Source organism: Melospiza georgiana, chromosome 1 (assembly GCF_028018845.1).
Source record: "Melospiza georgiana isolate bMelGeo1 chromosome 1, bMelGeo1.pri, whole genome shotgun sequence".
Taxonomy (NCBI): domain Eukaryota; kingdom Metazoa; phylum Chordata; class Aves; order Passeriformes; family Passerellidae; genus Melospiza; species Melospiza georgiana.
In genome coordinates this window covers 95,267,587-95,285,194 of record NC_080430.1, presented here as the reverse complement: position 1 = coordinate 95,285,194, position 17,608 = coordinate 95,267,587, and the positions used below count along the sequence as shown (strand labels likewise).

The following is a 17,608-nucleotide window of genomic DNA, read 5'->3' as shown; positions in this document are numbered from 1 at the left end:
CAGCCAACTCTTCCAATGCCACCAGCACCTCTTTGTGAAAACTCAAGTCCTTCTTTGAACTAACAGAACACTGTCTTGTGGCTGTACTGAATGAGACAAGGAAAGGGCAGTCAGTCATGCAGGGCAACACATTACACACTTAACTGAGCATTGGCAACAGCACTGTCACCCACTGACGTGCCTCTGTGGTTGGGAAAGTGCACAGGTTGCTGCCATGATCCAGCAATGCTTACGGGGTGACCAGAGAAAAAGGTGCGTCCATACCCATGGAGACTCACTGGCCAAAGGCTACTAGCAGGGATATTATGGCACAGAGCTGTAACATACCCTACTACTTCTGTACCACAGTTGAAAAGTTTTAAAACCAAACACTTTAAAATTAAATACTAACTGAGGATGTTAAGCTGCTTAATTATGGAAAATACATTTTCCTTCATGTTATGCAACAAGAAAATGCCTATTAGACTTTGAATACAGAGTGACACTGTCTGCCCTACCTGCCTGCAGCAGTATCACAGACCACTGTCACCATCTCAACCCCAAGCACAAGCCCTGATCCTCAAGGCATCCTCAAGGGGTGCATTCGCTACAAGCAAAAATTTTATTCCTCTGTTCAGATTCAGACTTCTAGCAGATGCAAGACAAATCTGACAATGAAGAAGACACCTCACAGAGGCACAAATCAAGCAGTTTTGGCTGGTCAGACAGCAAGATGGTTATTTGGGAAAAGGGAAGTTCTGGTGTTCAACCTTGCATGGTCTGTTGAAATATGAACTTTCTGCCACTATTAACAGATGCTTATTTGCCTGTCTCTTACAGATTTCACTGAAAAGGAGATCCTTTTTTTGGTCAGCTCAAATACAAATGTATAAATAGTAAAAGATAAGGTTGGTCTAGACTGGTGTTTTGCAGAGGCAAAGGCACAAGCTAAAACCAGAACCTTGGTGATGACCAGATAGATTTTCTCTGCTGCAACTGCTTTTTGGAGTTAATGGATGACTAGAAGCTTTCCTGTTGATAAGGCTCTTCAGGACAAAATCATCTACGACAAATCTCTGGGCGTTGCAGCTAGATGAGGTTTTTTGATTAAAAAAAAAAAGCTAATTACAGAAGGGATTATTTGAAACAGTTCTGGTGTTACTGAAGGGTTACCAGCAGGCTGCACAACCTGGAAAGCAATAGCTGCTGCTGCAGCTAATCAGGCTGTTTGAGGGCCAGGACAGAGGGCAGGCTGTGAGCAGTGGGACAGCAGTAATGAGATGGTTGGCTCTGCCAGCCAAGGTCAGCTTACTGGAGGCATCAGAGACCAGAGAGCTTCTGATGCTCTAAAAGGGCTGGAAGATAAAATGTATTATTGTGACTACTTCATGTGTTGCACTGGTTCCAGGGAACTGTCAGCTTCAATTTGTTCCTCCCATTGAAAAGAAGAAAGATGCTCGCATACTTCTGCGCTAATCCGTCATTTCTTTTGTGCTGCTCGGGAAGTAAAAATTACAGGATACCCTTGCAACATAAAAAGACACAAGAAAAAGATAACTTTAGGAAAAAAAGGCCAGTAACTTCTTGTGTCATGCTTAGAGGACTCACTTCTTGAGCCCACTACAGGGTGCAGAGCCTGTATGCAAAGAAAAAGGAAAGGTCTGTACTTGTGGCTACCAAAAAGCAATTCAAGTACACCATAAACCTGCCCTTCTCCACATCTCCCAAATCCCATGGGGCAGCATGTATTGGGACTGTAATTTTTTATCATGGCTTGGTTCCTGGCAGCTCCCTAATTAACATGGATGGGACTGGGGAGGTGGAATCTTCTTCCAAACAACACCAGACCCAGCAGCAAAAACACTTCAAAGCTAGAGCTGAAGAGCAAAAATTCAAGAGATTTAATCCAAATCCCCTGGATGCAGGCTTGTAGTGATAGGAGAAGGGGTAATGGTTTTAAACTATAAGAGGGCAGATTTAAGCAGGATATGAGAATTTTTCTTTTTACAATTAGGGTGGTGAAACACTGGCACAGGTTGCCCAGAGAGGTGGTAGATGCCCCATCTCTGGAAACATTTAAGGTCAGGTTGGACAGGTCTCTGAGGAACCTGATCTAGTTGAAGATGTACCTGCTCAATGCAGGGAGCTTGGACTAGATGGCCTTTAAAAGTCTCTTCCAACCTAAGCCATTCTATGATTCTGCGAAGGCTGAGATAAAATTGGTGCCCACTTGTGGTAAAACAAGAGCTGAAGGTTGTCTGTCCCTAGGCTGCCAGATGGGGATAACAACAGCTCCCAGAGAAGATTACCTGGTACCCACTGCTTCCTTTCCCCTTGAAATACCTGCCTGGAGGTATTCCAGGTGCCAGAGCACCAGCTTTATGGGAAGGGACAGGACAGGATTAATCCCCAGGCCAGCCACACAGCCTACGTGGCTGCAGATAAGTGAAGGCATGAGCAGCATTTGCACTGAGAAACAGAAATAAAGCTGCAGAAGAGCTGTGAGCAAGAAAATGCAGTTTCTGCTTTGATTTGGGGCATGTAGGGAAGGACAGTCAGGGAGCTCAAACTGAGCTGACTGCCCAGCCTTGGCTAAGCCATTCCTGACATTAGGCAGAGAGCTATAATATGATCCAGTTTATTACACCCAGGGTTGGCTTTTGCTGCCAACCTCCCTCCAGCTCTCTCATGGGGAGCTGGCAAAGCCCATCAGGCCATTCCTCCTCCAGCCCTGCTCACAGACTGCCCTTTGCCCTGGTGTAACTGAACGAAGGACAGCATTGGAAACAAAGATGTTGGCAACTTAAGTTCTCATAGACTCTGTGATATGTTTAACGTGCAGCCACCATGATTTGTAAGTCTCCCAGGGCAAAATTGATTGTGCTCTCAAAAGACTTCACATTTGACTTTAAATTCCAAGTGGGCCTAGTTCTTTCTCTCTGCTTGCTAAAAGGGGCAAGCACATCTTGGAGCCAATGCAACAATCAGTTGCAAAACTAGTGGAGGGAAAAAAAAAAAATCAGTGTGTGTTCTTCCTGATTAATTTTGAGAATCTTTTAATAAGAAACTCCTCTAGCAACCTTCCTTTCAGAAAATCAGCAGGCAGTGCAAGCTGAGTGAACAAAACAATGACCTCTAAGCTCCTGCTAAGTGAGAAAATAACCATTTTTCCCCCTCCCATTTTGTTAATAGAGTCATCCAGGAACCACACAGCTTCAAAGCGATGTGACAGGCCCCTATCTGATACTAATTCACAACCCAGCCCTCTCCAACATGCCCGTGCCAGGAGCGTGCGTTCAGGCATTGCTGTCCTCACTTCCTTCCCAGTCTGCTTTCAGCTGATGCTCTGTGCAGGCTGAATGGCCACAGACACAAGCTGTCTATCTCCCAGCTGCTCCCAGCCTAGCTTGCCTGATGAAAACTACCCCGGTTAAGTGGGTTGTCTGGGAGCAGCTTGTCACTGCCACATGTATAGCATCAGGAAAAAAAAAGTGTCAAACCAGCCATCCCTTTTTTGGAAAAAGCCAATGCTGCTTATAGCTCTCACTCCCACTTCTCCCAGCAGGAAAGCAAGGCGGCTTCCCCAGACCTCTTCCAGCATTGCACTTTGTGTGGAAGTTACCTTTCAGGCTGTTTGGGTTTAAAAATATCAAAGAGCAAAAGGTAACCCTGCATGGCAGGTAAGCATGCCATGGTGAGCTTTGAGGCCGTGCTTGGTACCACTCATAGCCCAAGTGTTTGCTCTGTGATACAGGTGAATAAAATGGTCATGTGCCTTGAGAGCACAAGGGAAGAAAAGCACCTTTTTCACTTACAGATGCTCCTTCACAAACCACACACTCTTCCACTTACACGTTCCCAAGCATTTAAGAAATATTAATTCTGCAGCAGAAAAATCTCTAAGGTATAACTGTAGTGTCATTCTAGAGAGGAGTAGCAACATGCCAAAGCTAAGTGCTCTGTTTCTTGTGCAGGATCCTGGAAAGAAATTCAACATGCTGCTTTTAAAAAACAATACAAAACAAAGAAAACTCCCAAAGCCTACACTTTGTCAAGGAAATGCTGCTTGGATGCCAAAAATTAAACCAGCATCGGGTTATGAATGCTGGGATTGTCAAAGTCCACTTTGCACAAGTGCTTATCTGTACTTGCAAGCAGCACAGACACCATCTTAAGTGACTGTCCTAATCTTCAGTTACTAGCTTAGAAAACACTGGATTTATGGGAAAAAAAGAAACTTTGCTTCCTTTAGACTCCCGCTGTGCAACATACATACCCACCCACACTCATTTAAACGCGGAACAATCTGTCACATTTGCCCATTTTGGTAATAAAGCAGGGCTCTGAATCCATCCCAGTGGATACCTTTCTGGGTCTGGCCGCACAAACCACATCACGTCGTGTCTCTTCCCACTGTGTGAAGACCTCCAAGACAGCTGCGCAACCAGCACAGGAATCTTTCAGGAAATAGACCTTCCTCCTGTCTCCTTCCTTAAGCTCTCTGTTTGGGTATGCTCCTGCTTTTGTTTATGCAGGAGAGGGATACTTGTGAAACCTAATTAACCACCGGAGAAGATGATGTTTCTGTTTGGGAGCGTGTTCCCTGCCCCGGGCTCCAGCTGCGTGACAGCAGCTCAAACACGGTAATTAAAATGAGCGTGGCTGAATGCATGGCCAGATTAATGAATGCTGAAATTACACTGGGAATACACTCAGCTCTTCCCAGAGAGACGGATGAAAGGGTGCAAAGGCAGCATGGCCACAAGCACACAATTTCCAGAAAGCGTTTTGAAACTTTGAATGACAGCAAAATGCTCGGCTAACACAGCAATAGAAAGACCAGTCACAGGATTAGGGTGACCTTTTGTAACCAGGGCATTTAAAGGTAAACTGAAGAGCAATGCCAGTGTGTAATGGGTTTGCATCAGTCCTTGGGAACGAGCCAGAGGACTGTAAAGGGAACTTAAGAGGGTCTAAGCTCTCCTCTAACCAGTAATACCATAAAAGCCCTCTGGAAATAGAAAGACAAGACCTAAGGAAACGCCGAGACTTTTTTATGGAAACAGGGCTAAGCACTTCCACGCTATGTGAGAATATATTAAGCTAGTTTCATGCCCCTCAGCGAACAACCACGATCAAGATTTTCTTCACAATCACAGCCTAACACCATGCCCGAGACACCCCAAAACAGCACCTCTGCCCTTCTCAAAACCTTGCAGCGGCCGCCGGCAGCTGAGCGGGGTCGGGACCCGCTCCCGTGAGCGCGGCTCTCCAGCCCCGCAGCCCCGGAGATGCGCCCGGCCACGTCCCCGCTCGGCAGCGCCCCTTTCCTTCCCTCGTTCCTTCCTGCCTTCCCCCGCGGGCTCGGGCCCCGCACCCCGCGGGAGCCCGGCCGGTACCTGTTGCTGCCGCGGCTCACAGCCCGCTCCGGGACGCCGCTCGCCCGCCGCCGCCCAGAGCTCCTCGGGCACCGCGGTGCCCCATCCCGGGCGGCAGCGCCCGCAGCTGCGAAACTAACAAACACCGAATAATAATTTCTAAAAACAAAAAGGATAAAATTAAAGCTTTAAAATGAAATTAAAAATCTAAAACGAAGAGAAGCGAGGACAGCTCGCCTCCCGTGGCCGCGCACCGCCGCTCTGGCAGGGAGCGGAGCCGCGGCCGGCTTTTCCTTGCGGAGCCGCGGCGGGCGGGAGGCGGGGGCGGAGGAGGCGGCGGAGGCGGTGCCGCTGCCGCCCGCCCCCAGCCCCAGCCGCGGGCAGTGCGGGGGTGCGGAGCCCCCGGGCCCGGCCCCGCGGGATACGGCGCTCCGGTGCCCCCGTACCTTTCTGGGAGACGCGGCCGTGCTGCTCTTCCTTTTTTTCGCCCGATGCGTCTGGCCGCTCGGGCCGTTTGTCCCAAAGGCGGAACATGTGCAGAATCCCTGTGACCCTTCGTGCCTGGAATGGGGCAGGGAGCGGGCTGCCGCCGCCTGCCTTCCCCGCGGCCGGTGGACCACTCGCTGCAGCCTCCGCTGCCGTCAGGAGTGTGCATGAAAGCTCTAAATTTGGATGTTGGGCGGGCTGAAGACAGCAGTTAAAGGCGAATATAAATGAAAGAACAATGCAATGAATGGACCTTGCGTTTCCTCCTTTAAGCATCTTTTCTGTTACCCCAAGGAAAAAAAGGCTGTATTTTCCCAGAGACTGTGAGCTATTTTCTTCAAATTTAGTGTTCCTTCCAAAATACACAGTCCTATTTACTATCAATATATCTCTCTAGAGGTATGGATTTTGCATATATTTGTTGCCACCCTTAGGACTTCTTAATTTCTCTTTTGTGACTTTAATACTGGACTTCACATCAGCCAACAGAAGTACCAAACACACGTTGTATTTTCTATATGATTTGCTGTTCTTCTGCCAGCATTTAAAGCTGTTGTAGGGTCCTTCAAACAAGCTCTCCCTTGTGCCTCTTAAACAGCTGCAAGTGGTTCTTTTTTGGGGGAGGGAGTAAGGGGCAGGGGGAATCCCTGGCAAATCTATGGGGTTCATAAACAGACACAATTTGCAAGGAGGCTTGAGAAGTCAATGCTGATACTCTCCCCATATCCCTGTATCTTTCCCCATTTGGGTCAGGATAGGTAGAATCACCACTTTGTTTTCATTGAGTACACTGACCTGTCACACAGAGGCTGATATTGTATGAAGAAGTTAAGCAAATGACAAGGAAGACAGAGCTAGGTTTTGCAGAGCATTGTGCAATCCCCAAAACTGTCCCCGAATAAAAAATCCAAGCTGCCAATTCCAGATGACCTATCATCTTAAGTAATTTTTAGCAGGAACAATGAATATGAGTTATTTATATTGTATGCTGAAAATAAACCCTGCAGCCTTAGAAATAGAAATGAGACAAAATTGCTCCAGATTTAGTAAAAGCAGAGAAGCATGCTCTTCACACTGGTGTGGGGACCTCTGGGGTCTAGAGGCCGTTTCCAAGGTTTCTGAGTTCAGATGGACTTTACAGCAATCACGGCTGTGGTATTTCCAGAGGCACCCATTTCTCCACTAGAAAAAGTGTAGGGGCTGGTGCCAACACAGTGTCACTGCTGTAGCTCCAAGGCAAAATTTTAAGGGTGACCTTTCTACATCTCTGACTGAATCAACTGTTCCCCCATTTCATGTGTGTCACACAGGATGTGAACTCTGAGGCAAAGGCAGAGGAATCGCTTTCTGGAAAAAGCAGCTGTGCACTTTGGGCTATGGAATGCCAGGGAAAGAGGAGAGGAAATATTTGTGGCAACGCTGAAAGCTATAAATGTCTCATCATGCACACTTAATATGTGTTTGAGTCCATTTCAGCCTTTTAGGGGGTGGCAGCTCTCACTGTGGAAGCCTGGTTATCTGTTAAAGGTTTTCAGTGCCACAGACTAATTGCAACATCCTACTTCAACCTGGAGCTTCCTACAGTTCTGGTCAATTGTTACCAATTCCCTCTGGCCTTTTTGATCTTATCTTGCAGAAGATTTTTAGAACTTAAGGTTGCAGATGCAAATTACCTCATTCATATTGCAGCCTCCTCTTTCAAGGAAATATCCTCTATCCTATGCAAATACATGTGGTAGGGATGTATGAGCTGTTTCTCTTGATTTCTCAATATTTAGCATAGCAAATGCAGAAGGGTACTCTCCTCCTCCCCATCACACCAAGCCCTACACACACTCCCACTTCTCTGCCCCCAGTGCTTGTTGAAACAGCTGAGAGACTGAGTAGGTTGATGGATGCTCTAGATAAAATCTTTGCCCCACTTAGTCCTTCTGGACATGTATTCATCCTGACACACATGCTTTTGAAAGGCTGGGACAGTCATTCCACGTGTGTCTTGTTTTGCTAATTCAGTGGAAATTGCCAGAGAGCTCTGTCTCCCTCCATCATCTGGCAGGAACTGAAGCTGCCATTGTATTGTGGCTGTGATCATGCTACTATGCCTATAAATTATTCACGGTATTGCAGCGTAATCTTCTGTTATGTTAAAAATAGGTCATCATGAGTGTCCCCAGTGAAATTCTAAGTGACAACAGCTGATTTTAGCTTTGTCTTCAGAAAACAGTGACCTTTTCAAAGCAGTAATTGACAATTATGGTCTACTTCTGTCTCTGAGACATCTCCAGTGCACCTTCACAAACATTAATTCTCAGCACTGGTAACCCCACATTATACTTGAAACAATTAAACCAGAGCTACTAAATTACCTGCTGAGTTTTGCCAAAGCACTTTGCTTTCTATTAGCCTTTGCTTCCAGGCCAAAGAGTAAATCAGGATTATCAGAGAAGAGATTATAGTCTGAGAATACCTAAATGCTCTGCTCCTCCCAAGCACTGAAAGCTTCTTGAAAGGGCTGAGCAGGATTTTCTGGCTGATATGCATCAGTTACACATCCCTCTGGGGGGGTGGATATATTGAAAAGTACTTCACTTTTCCTATTGCCACACAGACTCCAGGCCACTGAATCCCCTGAATCAAGAGAGCCAGAGGCTTTCAGGTCCATTTCAGACTAGACAAACCTGGAAAGGGGGAGCACAACCCAGCAGTCTGGACAGAGGTCCAGGGGAAACTCTCTTTTCCCCATAAGATACTGTGTGGGAGGGCTCTGTGTGGAAAAAGTGGGATATTGTTGAAATTTCCCTGCTGGCTGTGGGGATATGTGTCTGTTATGCAGATACAAAGACTTAGGCCTGGGTGACTTCATTCACCTGAAAGCAAGGACTGGTGGTGGGTGGCAATGCTCGCTGGGCAGGCCTTGCAGACAGAAATTTGCATGGAGCTCTCTTGTTAGCATGTTCAGAGCAGCAGAAGGCCAAAGGATGTGGGGAGATGGTTGGGCAAGACCACAGCTTTGAGCTCTGGATGTCTGAGGTAGATCAGGCCTGCCCTAGCCTTTAAGGAAGACAATTTATACCTGGTTTTTTCTGATGTAACTTGTCTTTGCTGTGTTTCTGTGTAACTCCCATGCTCAGAAGGGATGCGCAAGGCATCTTCATATTGCTGAGGGACACCCAACAGGACATCTCCAGCAGGTATCACACCCAGGGAAGTCTTCTGTGGGAAGACAGGGTGCAAACCTGACTGCTCTTACCTGGGGATCTTGGTCCAAAAATATAGGTAAATTACCATATTTGAGAGTGGGGAACATGGCAGGTGCTGGAACCATCACTTGGGAAAGCTTTTAGGGGAGAAGTAAACGACAAGACCCTGACCCCTTCTATGAGCAATTTGAGCAAGATGTGAGCTTTAACATTCTGACTGTATGCAAGTTTGCCATTACTCTTTCCAACTACACATATTAAAGTGTAGCCACAATTCTCCTACTGCACCCTGCCCATGCTGTTTTTTGGATTGACTCCATTCCTGTACTTAGACCTTCTCTGTCCAGTTTGTTGCACATTCATTGTCATCCTGTAACACTTCTTGCTCTCTTTCCAGAAGAGTTTGATACCCACTTGTTTTTCTCTCTTCTAACCACTGTGCAACCATTTCCCCCCTTTTACTTCCCATCACTATTTTGCTGCTCCACCCTCAAGTTCCTCATTTCTCATGATGGTGCTTTTGCAAGTCTTTCCACTTGCTGCTCTGGGGCACTGTGGGGAAAAGCTACTAGTGTTGATTCTGCAATGATTTGGGAACAAATTCCATTTGGGACTGTTGGCCAGATGCTCAGCACAGCTGGATCTTTGGGAATGACTGAATCATAATGCAGAGGTTGTGTCCTGTGGCATGGAGGTCAGGACATACTTGGTATGTCAAGGAACAGCTATGGATACAGAGGGAAAGGGCCAAGGACAGAGAGAGGAGTCACCTTTAGCTTTTGATGTACCACAGAGACAACACTTTCTCTAGGTAATCCTTCTTTTATCTGTTCTTTGTCCCACCTGGATGCATTTGTGGTGGTCTGAGATAGCTGCCTTCAGATCAAGAACACCTCCCACAATGGCCTGTGCATCTGGCAGCATTTGATGTTTGGGAGGTGTATGCACAAGCATACATCCTACCTATCCTCACATATATAACTTGGGGAGCAGCACAAAGGAGCCATCAATTGCATTTTTTTCCCCAGAACCTGTTTCAAAATCAGCACTGATGCCTCTTCTGGGCAGGTTTTATGTGGCAATGTTCATGTAGGGTTGGAGGGAGCAGCACATTCCAGTTTCTCAGACTGCTTAGCAACCAGGGCTGGCTGAGCTGCTCTTACGTGCACACCAAGTCTGTGGATGATGTGTCTAGTACTGCAGCTCTATCCTTAATTTTCCCCTGTCTTTTGTTTTTGGAAATCATTCCTTGTTTTCTAGTAAAGGCACTTGAAAAAATGCTGTAAACTAATTTTTGCTTTCCTGGACAGCTGGAAGTCAGGTATACTATGAGATGATCAAAGCTATTATAGGAGGGATTGGAGACCTGGAGAGACAGGTGTGGCACTATCAAGCCTGCTTTTTGGGAGTATGACTGCAGGACAGTGTCATCCATGCTGCTGGTAATGAGCTGGCTTGAAGTCCTGCTGCTGGACAGCCATGAAACCAACCTGCCCAGAGGAGTGCAGGCAGTGGAACACATTGCTTTCCATGGGTCTGCAGCATGTGAGATTCCTGCTCAGGGCTACCAACATGCTTAAGATCAAGAAGACCCTGTTGGACCATTTCCAGGAACAGTTTCAGCTTTGTAGACAGAAAGTCAATATGTTCCTAGCTTTCTTGCTGGGATCCTCTTGAATCATTGGGTAATCTCTTATGCCTCTTGTTTCTTGGCTCTCAAATGCCCAGACCAGTCTCCCTGCCACAACCTTCACCACCCATCATGACAGCAGGCTGAGATTCTGAATCTGTTTGGGGCTCTCTTAGGAACTTTGCCCATCTCTTCCCATGTTATCAAGCAGTAATACCTGCTTCTGAAATTTGCTGCTGACATCAGGACTACAGTTAAAATGTGACCCCAGCCCATGTTCACCTCCATACTCCCCTTGCACCCTCACCTGCATTTGAGAAACACATTTTGGGTAAGCTCTAAAGCACAGAGGAGGAGAAAACCTTTCTTTATACATGCACAGGCACTCTGGTTCTTCTCCACTCCGTGATATGAAGCAGACAACTGGCCTGGAAAGACCAAGGATTATATATTATATTATATGTATTACATGGGCGAGACACTATAGGACATGTTAGCAAACATCAAAGGTATCCTCAGTCCATGACTGAAAGAGCAAGTCAGGAGCACCCAGGACTTTGGCCTGCCTTGCTGCGACCCTCAGCAGCAGCATAGAGAACGGGCCCTGCCTTCCTACTGCTCTGTGAGCCCCACAGGTCATGGCAAGAAGGGGAGGAGCTGCAGGGATGATGAGCATGGTCTGGGGAAAATGATGGTCAGGTAGAAGGAGGCTGCAAAGGCTGGGGTGGAAGCAGGAAGCAAAGGAGCAAATAATGCCAGACATTTAAAAATCTAGTTCCATGTATGAATTCTGCAGTGCTGCATGCAGGTCTTCCTGCATGTCCCTAACAAGGCAGTTTCATAACAGAAACCCAGAAGGAGTCCTCAGGTGCAAAGGCTCCAAGCAATTTCCATCCTTACTTACGTTAGTGTAACACCAGGGCTGCCTTGTAATCATTCCCAGAAAAACTGCAGTACAGTGACCTGTCGAGGTCCTTGGTGCAGAGACCATGTTCCTCTTTCCTTCTTGTGAGCCAAAATTCTGCACAGAGGACTGCAGCTTTGAGAAATTATTTTCATTTCTTCCCTGCCTCCAAGATACCACCACTTCCCTCTTTTCCTCCCCAGCGCATATTTCTGTGGCTTAAATATAGCAAACACAAAACAAGTGCAGCACACACAGAATGCCATTCGGGGGAGCGCAGTGAACATGCTGCCTCTGTAATGTAATGAGCCCCAAGTGCATCTGCCAAATATTTGGACTGAGATTCCAAGGGAGAGAGGGTGGTCTGTAGCACAGAGAAGCTCTGACCAAACCCTCAGACCAGCACCCCCAGGCATCTCTTGGGGGATACACGTTCCTTGTTGGTCCAGCCTGCCTTCACCTGGAGGTGATTGACCATTCACAGCAGTTATTTCCTCTAGGAACAGTGAAGAGCAGCTTTGTGTGAGTGGATTTAAAATTCATAAAGAATAAGTAAAGCAAATAAGAAGTGTTTCTTTAGGGGTGTGTTCTGGCTTTGTGGCTGAGGTTAAATGACACCAGTGAAACCATGCCAGTTTTTGAACATCTGACCCTGTGTACTATTTTCAGTGCAGTGATTTTTGAAGTGATTAATGACAACAACTTGGCACTACTCAGAGGCTGGTGTTGCTGATTAAGCTAACTCTTCCTTGGCTCACAACAGGCATCAGGAATGGAGTGGGCAGGAAGCTCCCCAGAGTGACAGAAGAGGCAGAGCACATCAGGACGTCCTGAGCTGCCTGTGTTTCAATGGGGAAATTAGAAAAAAAAAACTACTGACATCCAACTCCACAGCTGAGCTCAGCAGTGCTGGACTGCTCTGCTCCTCCTGTGGCTTTCTTTTTCTTTAAGAATATTTTGTATGGATTCTTTTCAACATTCCCACCCCTCTCAATTAAAAAAAAAAAATAAAGAGCCTCGCTTGTTAAGTGTGCACTGGGATTGCTATGTGGCATTCCTAGCATCTGTTTGGAGGAGGATCTCAGAGATGCTGTCTGGTTTCAAATCTATCTACATCTATAAAGTATCTCTCTTCTCCAAGACCCTCAAGAAAAGGAAATCTGTTAATTCAGAGTGAAGGCAGTGAGCAGGACTCCAAAACTTACAGGAGCTCTCAGGTGGCAAACTGCACTTCTACCCAGTCACAACCAACTGCTAAAAAGAGCACAGTGCCTTATAGACAATATCCACGTTCACAACAGAGCTCTTCCACTGCTCTGAGCTACCATGAAATGAGAAGGATGTGAACAAAGCTCCAGTTATGCCATGGAGCCTGAATGCTGGCCGGCCTTGTTAGCTACTGGCATCTTAATCACAAATTTGAGAAAACTGTGGGGCTCATGTGTGAGATTTTATAATCTCATCTCCCTGAGGTCCTGCAGGAGTCCTTGAAAATTTAATGACTATGTTAATGACATATATTGAATATATTCACAGAGCTTTTAGCCATTCTGCCAAGCCCCTCAGAGAGGCTGTCCCTCTCTCTTCTGCCACAGGTGACTGTGACATCCCTCCAGGGAACCTCCTGGATACCACTCAGCTGCTGCCATACCTGAACCACAGGTGCACTCCCTGGGGAGTGAGGTGGGATGGGGGCTTTTCACCCTGGTGTTACACAGCATGAAGAGAGGATCAGTTGCACAAAAGCTCATCATTGCAGGTCACTTCCCCTAGGGCTGGGCACAGGGAGGGCAGGAAGGCAGGGCTGGCCTGGGGAACAGCTTGCTGTGATGAAAGGGGAGCTTTTGCAAGCCCTTGTATGCACTGTTATAGTCACCTCAGAGAGCTCTGTCTGAGTTTTTGGGGAAGTTTTGGGGTTTCCTTCCCAGGGTGGTCATTTCACATGGGATTTTGGGCTGGAGCATTTATTTTGCTGGACAATTTTGAGTGTCTTTTCTTTTCTGTGGAATGGATTGTGGTTAATTTAGGCAGGCTCACACAATGCCGTGACATGGGCAGTAAATCCAGGGCAGGGCTCTGGTTAGTGAAGCTGCAGGAGCAGCCTGGGTGCTGAGCTCCCCCATCACAGTGCAACAGAGCAGCAGCAAGTGCAGGCAGTTTTCTCAGTGGGGCATGACTAAAAGCATCACTGTGCACTGGCCCAGGCCCATGTGGGCATTACCTTAGCTACTGGATCCTGGTTAGAGGCAAAGCTCAAGTAAATATCACTTTAATGGTAAGCAGCTCCTGCAGGGCTTCCTCCTTGAACCTGCTATCACAAAGATGAGTCTGCCCCACTGCTGCAGTGGATCTGCCTCCTGTTGCCCTGTGGGTGGGAATGCTGGGCTCTGGACCCTGACAGGCACCAGCCACACTTGTGCCCACTGCTGCCAAGCTAGCACCAGGGGACTGCCATGGTCAGCAAAAGAGCCCAGGTCTCCCAGCAGGGAAGGATCCCTATTTCCATGCCCTGAACTGGCACCTGGAGGGGCTTCTTGTTTCCACCCTTGCTCTCCCTCCTTCTTGAACACTCTCATTATTGACTAAGAGGAACATAAAGTAACCAGTTTAAGGAGCTAGAACATTAAATCTCAGAGAAGGCTGGAATAGAGGTCATTGAAACTGCCCCAGTTTGGGTGCAGCCAGATGTGTTTATCCACTGTGTTTATCTCTTCAGACAAGGGCTGGTCACAGCAGGCTTTTCCCCAAAATACCAGTGTTTTTTCTCTCTCTCCATGGCTTCATATCTTTCTACTTTACTTCTCGTCTTCCAAGCTTTTTATCAATTATTAGAACTCAAGTTATCATTTCCAAGCTCTGCATCTCTGAACTTTCCAACTCCCAGACTACCTGCAATTAAACTAGAGAAAGCCAATGCCAGCCCCCATTAAGTTATGCAGATTGAAGCTTTTTATGCTCAGGACTTCCATAGCACTTTTGCTTCAACGGTTTTCCAGTTGCCAAAGACACAGGAATATCAGGGACTCTTTCACAGCATAAACCCCTGCTTCAAACCATTTCCCTGCTCCTGGATGCCAGATCAACAACACACTGCTTAAAATTCTGTGTGGCCTGACAACACCCCTCACTCCCACAAGCAATGCTGAGATATAGGAGAGATCCTACTATTGGGATGGGAAATCTTCCCACCATCAACTTTTTAGGGCCTCTGTGACATTGTCAAGTGCTTGACTACTCTCTCCCTCTCTCTCCCCCCTCCATCCATACACACAGACTGTTTTCACTGCTCGCCTTTTAACTCTGCACTTCCTGACCCGCTTGTTTTGTGCCTGTCACACCCATGGCGCACCGACTGCAAGGCTTTGGTTCAGCATCCAGGCAGGCGGAAGCTCATTTCACAGGCGGCTGAGCTGTGCCTCGAATTATTAAAGGGGTGAAGTTGTTTACGCCACCCACTCGTGTTGGCCAAGACACGTTTATTTTGTGAATTTAATGACGGGACCGAGCGACAAAAAGCTCGTGTTTCTTGGAACTTTGTAAGGATGCTCTGTAAAATCAGGAGGGGGAAAATGTGTGGAAAAAAAAGGCAGCTTTGCTGCAGCCTTTGGTGTGACACTTGTTTTGCAAGCTTAGAAGGCGCCCCAAGCACACCTGATCAGTGGTTTCTCTCTGGCTTGTACATACCTTCCTCTTTTCTCTGAGGGCTGGTTAAATGCCACTTGTTTATTTGGCCCGGATTTTCCCCTCACTGTTGTTATTATTAGTGATCTAGAAATATCATCAACAGATATGAACAAAAAAAGCTGCCTTCCAGAAATGGAGAAGGAAGCACTGAAAAGATCAAAAGTTTTAATTAAAAAATCAGGAGAAAACAAAGCAGAAAGGGTCTCTCATTTCAATCTTTTTTTTAATTTTTTTTTTTTATTTGGGGGATCATGGGCTCAAACTTTTCTGCTTCATATATGGAGTGCAATGCCCTGTTAAAAATAATCCTCCAGCTGCCCAGGACAGCTGGAAGTTCCAGAGCACTGCGGGTGGGTCAGTGTGGGGGCGCCTGGGGTGGGGATGGGCGTCTCACACAGACTCCTCTGACCACAAAAAGCTCTCGCCCCCGTCTGCATAACTGAGTCCACCCATGGACCACAACCAGAATGAAGCAGCTGTGAGAAGCAGGTGAGTGGAGCATTCAGTGTAAACAGGAATAACAAAAATGCTCCATAAGGCAGCACCCTTTTTTCCTTGCCATCCTTGTCCTGTGTGTTAAAATAGGTCTGATCATGCTCTGCAGAAAGGTGCTTCAATCTGAGTTTTCAGGCCAAATATCTCACGACAATCCATCTATCTGGATGAAGCAGACACTGTTGCCTTGGTGATGGGACTTCTCATCCTCTTGGCTGCAGCAAGTACAGCACTCACTTTCTCCAGGAATGTGAGATAAGCCAAAAGGACAAGTAGGGCTGCTGGGACCTGTAAATGTTTTCAGGACACTGATCTGCAGTCTCCCAGCAGTCAGGAAGGAGAAGCTCCCATGCTTGATACATTGCAAGGCTGCTCATCCTTACAACAGCCTCCTGAAGTATTGGGAACTGGTATGCTGGATAAAAAGCAGCCGTGTCAAACTCTCTGGGGTGAAAACATAGGAAAAAAATTATCTCTGTATATCCCTGAGGTGGGCCTCTGCTGGAATACCATACTGATATGAACACATGAGAATCATTAGAAAACAATTCTCCTGAAGTTACACCCCTTTGATGTACTCTGTGGGGAGGGGTCATACCTGAGGGGTCTCACCAAAGCAGGGCCAGATACAGCATGGAAAGAAAACTGGTCCCATGGGTCACAGACAAGCTGTGACATGGATGGCCCCATGTGACATTTGACAAGCCACTGCAGTTGTATGTCCAAGAAAAGCACAGTGTCTAGTGTTGCTTCACGGAAAGAGAAAAGTTGCTTAACCTGAATTGCTGCTGAATAAAGAGTCTCAACTATAAGTTAACATCCAAGGCTTTATCCTCAGTTTTCTCTAACATCTCTAACCTCACTATGTGCAGGCAGTGCACATAATCATGTACAGCAGCTACCTTTCATTTCAGCTAAGCCTCAGAGCTGGTCCCAAACCCCAGAACTAAAGCTCTTTTCTCTCTTGTAAAGGACAGGCAGGCTTTACAAGGATGCAAAGGCATCTGCTGCATTTTTGAAGCGCACCTTAAACATTTGATGCAGTTCTGTTCTCAAGGAGCCTTGATGGGCAGCAGTGCTGGAATGTATCTGTATGCCAGAAGGAGCATGTCAGTCCTGGGCAAGGAAAGGGCCCTGGGACTCTGACTCTGTGCAGTGCACCATCTAAAATGGGGCTCTGGTCTACTGAACTGCAGTACACCCTTAATGAATGTAATGAAAAAGACAGTGTTGGTTTCTCTACTCCATTATTTGGAAACACTGATAGGATTTTGTGTGGGCTTTGACCTGACAGGGAGGTTATGGTTACCCCATGTACAACCAGAGGGTATACACAGGAAGTGGAAAATGGAGGTGTGAGGAGAGGTCAGTGTAGAGCAGCTGCATGAAAAGATCTGCAATAAATCACAGCTTAATTTCTACTTTTCCTGTGCATTCTCAGTGTGGATAGGGTGCTAACAAAATATTTGGACCTAATTCTTGAAGGAATACCAAGCAAGTTTGCCAACAACACTAAATTGAGTGGAGCTGTTGACTCCCTTAAGGGCAGACAGGCCCTGCAGAGAGACCCTGACAAATCAGAGGAGTGGGCAATCACCAACTGTAAGAAGTTCAACAAAGGCAAGTGCTGGATTCTGGACCCTGGATGGCGCAACCCTAGTTGTGTGTATAGACTAGAGAACAAGAGGCTGGAGAGAAGCACTGTGTGGGAAGGAACCTGGTTGATGGCAAGCTGAACCTGAGTCAGCAGTGCCCTGGCAGCCAGGAGGGCCAGGGGTGTCCTGGGGGGCACCAGGCACAGCAACACCAGCCAAGCAAGGGAGGGGATTGTCCTGCTCTGCTCTGAGCTGGG

General features: G+C 47.0%; 1 protein-coding gene across 3 annotated transcripts in view; it reads right to left on the bottom strand.

The window, feature by feature from the left end:
• RIPOR2 (RHO family interacting cell polarization regulator 2) overlaps positions 1 to 5,992 on the bottom strand; it is a 52,204-nt gene extending 46,212 nt beyond the window's left edge. For 2 of the 3 annotated variants that reach the window (XM_058028312.1, XM_058028328.1), the window contains exon 1: positions 5,804 to 5,992. In XM_058028312.1, the coding sequence (XP_057884295.1) occupies positions 5,804 to 5,891 (88 nt within the window). In that variant the 5' untranslated portion in view covers positions 5,892 to 5,992. Of the gene's footprint in view, positions 1 to 5,378; positions 5,628 to 5,803 lie in introns of those variants that run through there. The other variant, XM_058028320.1, reaches the window with a different exon arrangement.
• Positions 5,993 to 17,608: the final 11,616 nt, after the last annotated feature.